This window comes from Pteropus alecto, unplaced genomic scaffold (genome assembly GCF_000325575.1).
Source record: "Pteropus alecto unplaced genomic scaffold, ASM32557v1 scaffold160, whole genome shotgun sequence".
NCBI lineage: Eukaryota > Metazoa > Chordata > Mammalia > Chiroptera > Pteropodidae > Pteropus > Pteropus alecto.
The window spans coordinates 4,636,024-4,642,813 of NW_006429864.1; the positions used below are offsets into that span (position 1 = coordinate 4,636,024).

The window sequence follows — 6,790 nt, forward strand, 5'->3', positions numbered from 1 at the left end:
AGTAAAGGAAGGGAAAACCTGCATTTACTGAGCAGCCTGCACGCTGGGCACTGTGCCTGGGTGCCTTCTGCGCTATCTCATTTAAACACTGCAACAGATCTTTAAGAAAGGAACTTATTTCCATTTTATTTTTGTTTTGTTTTACTATTTTTGCAGTTGAAACACAGGTCTAGAACAGGTGAGTAAGTTGCTGGGGTTACAGGGCTATCAAGTGGTAGAGAGTCTATGTGAATTTAGGTTTGCTAGCTAAGAAAAGTTGTGCTTTTTAAAATACACCACCTAATGCATATACTGGGCTTTCTTCCTATGCCAGGGCTGCTTAGCCCCGACACCTGGACCTACCACTGCCACCATCACCATCGCCATCGCCATCACCATCACCATCAGTCACCACCACCACCACCACCACCATCATCACACCACTACCACCACCACCATCAGGAAGTCTTCCTATGTGGCTTCTCCTCCTTTTCCACCTCTCTTCCTTCCCTAAGAGCAGTTATCTTATAGGCAGTTTCAGGAGGGGGTGGTGCATTCAGTGGATTGAAGGTTTTTGGAAAACTGTTGGCGTCGTTGCCCTGTGCAGGTTGGGTGAAGGGATGGTAATGACCTTGAACTGGGCCAGGCCATTTCAGTGAGTGTCTAGGAGCTGGCTTTATTTTACGTAGCCCAGAGAGTAAAATTAGAGTACCGTTGGCCTCTGAGTACTGAGTGACAAGGCTGGAGTTAAGATCAGATGCCATCTACGGCCATGCCACATGCTCGATCTCGATCTCGTCTCATCTCGGAAGCTTAAGCAGGGTCGGGCTGGTTAGTCCTTGGATGGAAGACCACCCAGGAAGACCAGGTGCTGTAGGCGTTTAAAAAAAAACAAAACACGCCGGATGCCATCATTACCAGAAACAGGGAGCCGGTTCCTTAACTTGCTGGAATTTCAGTTTCCTCGTCTATTTAAATGAGAATAACGACACCTACATTATTAGGTCGTGACAACTGAATGAGAATATACATATGAAGGCTCCGGTGGGCTGTGAAACTGTGCAGAAATGCATTAAATGAGATGCCCCCATGTTAGGCATTTGGCACAGTACCTGGTATGCAGAAGGTGCTCAACAAATGTTACCTGATAATGATGATGATCATAATAGTATCAGTCTTCCTTATCCCTGTAGAGGGGTCAGTAAAGCTCCCTTATTATTTTTTCTTAGCTACTTCATTAGAGATCTCTGAGCGATCTGCATACGCATTCTATTTCTTCTTGGAGCAGGTAGTAAAAAGAACAAGAGCCCCAAAATATTGTGCACACAGAGAGCTGAGTCAAGGCTGGGGTTCCCCGAGGTCTCTGGGCCTCTAGGTTTCTCCTCCCCGCCGCTGGGACCTCCTCCTCTGTGGCTTCCAGGGACCGTGTGGCAGAGCTGGCTTCAGCCTAGAGCCTGGGCTGGCTTTGTTCTTTTTTCACGTTTTGGGGCGAGGAGGGTGGGGGTCCCTCTTGTAGCCGAACTAAAAGACCAAAACACCAGGCGAAAAGAAAGGAGGGGGGAAAAAAAGGAAGGAAAGCAAGCCGATAATTTCCTCGAAGGATAAACATCCGATTTTTTTTTCCTTGCCCAAAATAAACACGCTAGCCACAAGGAATTAAAAGCAGAAGAGGGGAGGATGTGTCTTGATCTGGGGCCGCTCTAGGAAGCTGACCTGCTATTTATCCCCAGCCTTGGGCCCCGACCGGAGCTGCCAATTACACTCTGGCCCTGGTGGGGTGGGGGCTGCGGGGACTGAGAGGTTCACATACATACACCCAGAAAGTCCCTTCTGAGGCTGCCTTCCATGACGCTGCAAACGAACACTTCCTTTTGCTTCTTCTTTTAGCTCTGCTGGGAAGCTTGTCTGGTGGGGTAGAAGGGAGTAAGGTGTTCCTACTGCCTGGGCTGGCATCGAGGTCCTTCTCAACAATCAGAACTTGGTACCCGTCACCTAGGAGGGCAGCTGAATCTGTCAACGGAGGGGGGAAGTTTGTCTAATTCCCTCCCCATTTCCCAGCTCATTGCATTCTTCAGATCCCAACATGAAAACCTTCCAACTAGTTAAGAGTGTGCTCAGCTGGGCTGAGGGGTTGGCCAAGGCCCCTCTGCCTTCCAGCTAATGGAGGCCTGGCTCTGAGAAGGTAATAACGTGGTGCTCATCTGCAGCCTGCCCCCTTTCATCTGGGGATCTCAAGGCACTTTGCACACATGAGTCACCAGCATTGCTGTATTCTAGCCAAGGTGGGGGTCATAACTCTTAGAGGGACACTAAACGGAAGTTGGGGGTACTGTGAGGAGTGGAGTTGGGGATGGGGAAGTTGAAGAAACAGGGTTTAGGCTGTGAACGAGACCTTAACAAAGAGGTGCCTCCAAGGGGTCCTTGGTGGGAAAGCCGAGAGATATGCAGAGGACACCCGAGGGAGGTAGATGTTGAAAATCCCTTTCTTGCAGACACCAAGGAATTTCTTCATAGCTTTCTAAACACATCGGTCAGATTACGTCCCCTCTCTCCCTCCATCCAATCTACTTATCATTCCATGATTTCCCATTGCTTTTAGGGCACAATCCAAACCTTCAGCGTGGTCGCAAGGCCTAACAGGTTCTAATCTTTGCTCATCTGCCCAGGTGGTTACACTACTGGCCTTTCATTTCCTGGAAGAGGCCATGCAAGCCCCTGCTAGCCGCAGGAGCTTGGTGGTGTTCACGCTCTTTGGCATGCTCTCCATCCCTGGACCCACTCACGATTAACCTCTACCCCACTTTTCAGCCCCGAAGTTAAGCATCGCTTCCTCAGAGAGGCCTTGCCTGCACCCCCTCCTCCATCACAAGGCAGGTAGGTCTCCTTTGCACCTTCAGAACACTTGTCACGCTTGCCGTAATTTTCTCGTGGTTATCTATTAATCTTCCCTTCCCCTCATGGGCTGTAAGTTCCATGAAGCAAGCCTCCTGTTTCATCTGTCCTGTTCACATGTGGATCACCAGCACCTAGCGGAAGGTCAGGCACATAGTACTTGCCGACACTGGTTGAATGAATGTTGGAGCTGGAAAGGCCCACGGTATAAACCAGCTGCCCCTACCTCTTCTTCCTACCTCAATTTCACAACTGAGGAAGAACTTCAGAGAGGTTGAGTGATTTGCTCAAGGTCACCCAGTGCCTCAGTGACAGTTTGGGGCTGGGATTGCCATCTCTTGCCTGTTCATCTATCCCACCCATGTTCCCCCAGTTTCCATTTACAGGCCCCAGTGCTGAACATCAACTGACTTCCTCTCCGTGCTGTTTGAAGGAGGACAGGCTAGGAAGCAAAACATCCAACCAGTGAGCCCTGGATGATTTTTTTTTTTTAATTTGGAAGAGAAGGGGTTTCATACCTAGACAGGTTTCCATACCCAGACTGTTGGTGGTGGGCAACGTGGACACACACCTGCAAGGTGAGGCCTGAGTTCTGGCAGGCTGTTATCACTGCTTGAGTCTGCTCTTGGGCTTACTGCTTTCTCTTCCAGGATCCTGGAAATCTGGCGAGTCCTGGTAATTTTGGGTCATGAACTGGGTGCTTGCTTCAGGTTCCCTCAGGCGGAGGCGGTTCAGAAATCTGTCCATTTTCCAAGAGGCTGGGAGGACAAACAGACCACGGGGAGGCAGTGAGAGTGAACTATGGACTTGAGAGCTGGCAGGATTGACAGGGAAGCCAGCTCTGGAGGAGCGGGGATAGCAGGTGATGAATTTGGCCATTGGGCTGAGGGGGACAGAGTACCTGGGGGTGCCTGTGGCTCTCAGCTGCAGGGACACCCCTGGATGTTAGTAGAGCAGCTGGGAAGGGGCTGCTCCCCAGAAGACAATGGGGACTGAAAGTCTGCACTGAGTCAAGATTGGCCTTTGCTCCCTCTCCCCACTGTCCTTTATTTAGCATAACTCTGCCTTTTCATCCACATGCAGAAAGTAAATGCCCAATCAGGTGGTCTGCCCACTCCCTCCACCCACCCGCTTCTCCTGCAGGCTCTTCTGACCCCATAGATGAGAACTCAGTGCTTCTTTTCTTCACACCTCTTCACCCCACCTCCTGGGGCTGAGATTGGCAGAAGTGTCTGTTATTTATTCAACCTCCTCCCCAGAAACCTCATCTTATCGGAGACCCCTTGCAATAGGGCTCCTTCCCTGGCTGTGGCAGAAGTCAAGGGGCAGGGCATTTGGCCGGGGCCTCTTCCCGCTGCCCTTGAGCACCTGGATCCTGGAGGGGAGTTGAGTGTGGGCACGACGTCCCCAGGCTGGGGCCTGGAGAAGCCCAGTCGGTGCCCAGGTCAGAGGGGCCTCCTTAGGGAGAGAAAACACAGGAGCAGCGGAGAAGGTACATCTTCTGGGGCAAGTGTGAACAGGCCTAGTAGCAGGGGAAGGAGGGCACAGCCCGGGGCACTGGGGAGAGGCCGAGGGAAGTGGTCAGAGGCATATTCCCACGCTCTCGTTTCCCAAACCCTGAGCTTCGGGCACCCTCAGTGGATGATTGCCAGATAAAGTAGGGACACTCAGTTCAACTGGAATTTCAGATAAACGACAAATAATTTGTTAGTGTAAGTGTGTTCCACATATTGCGTGGAGCATACGTACACTAACAAATTATTCCTTGTTTATCTGAAATTCAAATATAACTGGGCATCCTGTTTTTTTGTTTTTGTTTTTTGTTTTAATCTTCTTTGCCTAAATCTAGCAACCCTCTCTGGGTTGAGGGAGTGCACAGCGAAGACCTTGGCTGAAGCAGAGCTGGGCAGCGGCGGGCACAGCCTAGACCGATGGAGGACAAGAGAGAACAGGGTGAGTGGCTGGCAACCTGGACGTGTCATCAGAGCCGCCCGTTTACTTGCCTGTGGTCCCCTGTCTGCACCCACCACCACGAAGGCAGGTCCAGTGAGTATCCTGTACTCCACTTACTATCCCTCCCTCAAGAGGCGGTTTGCATTTCAAAGGTGTTCTCAAGAGGAGGACAATTTTTAATCCAAAGAAACAAAATAATAATGCTAATGCAAAAAGAATATACATATAGCATTAACACATTGATATAGTTCTTCCTATATGCGGGGCACAGGTAAGGAACTCCACGCATATTCATTCAATTAATCCTCATAAGATGAGACTATTTCTATCCTCAGTGCACAGATGGGGTTCTGGTGAGGTTGCTTCTTAGGGGACAGGTGGGGAAATGGGCCTCTGCAGGTTCCCTCAAATTCTGTCTAGCTCGGTGACTGCACGCTCAGATTGGGCTGGAGAACAGGAGTTTCAGGAGTTCTCTTGGAGGAAGGGTGGCCTGGCCCTGAGAGACTGTCCTCTCGGATAGGCCGCTGCTGGGCTGAGAGGGTGTGCCAGACACTGCGGGGTCTTTTCTTAGGAGGCCTGGCTATGGCCTCTGCACGGAGCCTGGCTGGTTGAAAAGGCCTGGCTATGGCCTCTGCATGACTCTGGGAAAGTGTGTGCATGTGCATGCATAGGTGTGTGCATGTGTAGATGCTTGTGGCCCCATGCATGCGTGCGTGTATGTGTGTGTGCCCATGCCAGAGGAAGGGCTCTGGGTGAACTGGTGTGTGGCAGGCATGGGGCCAAGGGGGCCAAGGGGGCCTTCCCCACCGAGTAGGACAGGAAGGAACCCGGTGGCAAGGAGGGAATTGAAACTCATCACGAGATCAGGGCAAGTGGCGGAAAGAAATCCCCTGCGCCCTGAGGGAGACCTCACTCCCCTCTCCGTCAGTGTGCCCTCCCCTAGCTCAGATGACTTCTCTTCTTGGAGCTTGAAAGGCCTTGGGGGGCCTCACAGCTCCTTCCCGGCCCCATTTCTGACAACCCTGTGGTTCCTTGGGCTTTTTGGGCAGCTCCTCAGACAAGCCTCTGTGTCCCTCAGGAGAGCAGGGACAGTGCTGCCAGCCCCTAGCCTCCCGCTGCCTCCTCCCCTGGCTTGGCCGTGACTCCTTACACCCCCCGTTTCCTGCCACAAAGGGCAAGAGGAACTGACCCTTTGCAAGTTCTAGAAGGAAGGGGGGTGACTCAGGCCCTTAGGCATGTGTGGAGAGAGATGGGGAGCTTGAAGGCTGTGGCTTCCGTGGTCACTGCGTGGAGGAAAGCCCCATCCTGTATGGCACTGCTGGTCCCATGAGCTGCAAGGAGGCTGCTGCCATACAGGAAGAAGGTGGTGCTGCTGTCTGTGCTCCAGCCACTCCCCTTGTACCTTGGGCCCACCCGGGATGGGCTCTTCCTGGGACAGGGCAGGAGTGGGGAGTGCACCTCAGAGGCCTCCATCTGGAGGGAGAAAGGAGAAGGGTGTCTGATGTTTGTCTCTTGAGCCACCCAGTGACTGGAACATAGCGGTCTGGGCTCCTCAGGATGGGGCTGCTGTGGATGACAGTCAGTCCAGAAACACGGTTCTCATCCTGCAAAATCAGACTCAGGCCTTCCTAGAGGCAATCCTCTCACCTATTGGTCAGTGCCGATAAGGAAGATGTTAGCAATGAGAGATGTTAGATGTTAGAGATGTTTTTGAATTGGGCCAAGGGGAGAGTTAGAGAACCTTATCTAAATCTATCAGGGGCTTCTGAGCCTCAGCTGTGTGTCTGATCTCTACAATCACAGAGGCTTGGAGGGGTGAATGACCCCCGTATTCGAGAACTGGGAGAGGAGCTCCAAGCTTTCAGAGACTCGTTGAGTTCCGGAGATTGCAATGTTTGGGAATGGCTCTGGGGCAGATTTTGACCGTCACTCTCTCCACCCTCAGCTTCCACTGTTTAGGAGCGGT

The 6,790-nt window shown here is 51.9% G+C and overlaps 1 protein-coding gene across 1 annotated transcript in view; it reads right to left on the bottom strand.

Annotated features, from left to right (window-relative positions):
- Nucleotides 1–3,477: 3,477 nt before the first annotated feature.
- PEBP4 (phosphatidylethanolamine binding protein 4) overlaps nucleotides 3,478–6,790 on the bottom strand; it is a 190,888-nt gene continuing 187,575 nt past the window's right edge. The window contains exon 6 of the mRNA XM_006904392.1: nucleotides 3,478–3,629. Within this exon, the coding sequence (XP_006904454.1) occupies nucleotides 3,478–3,629 (152 nt within the window). The remainder of the gene's footprint in view (nucleotides 3,630–6,790) is intronic.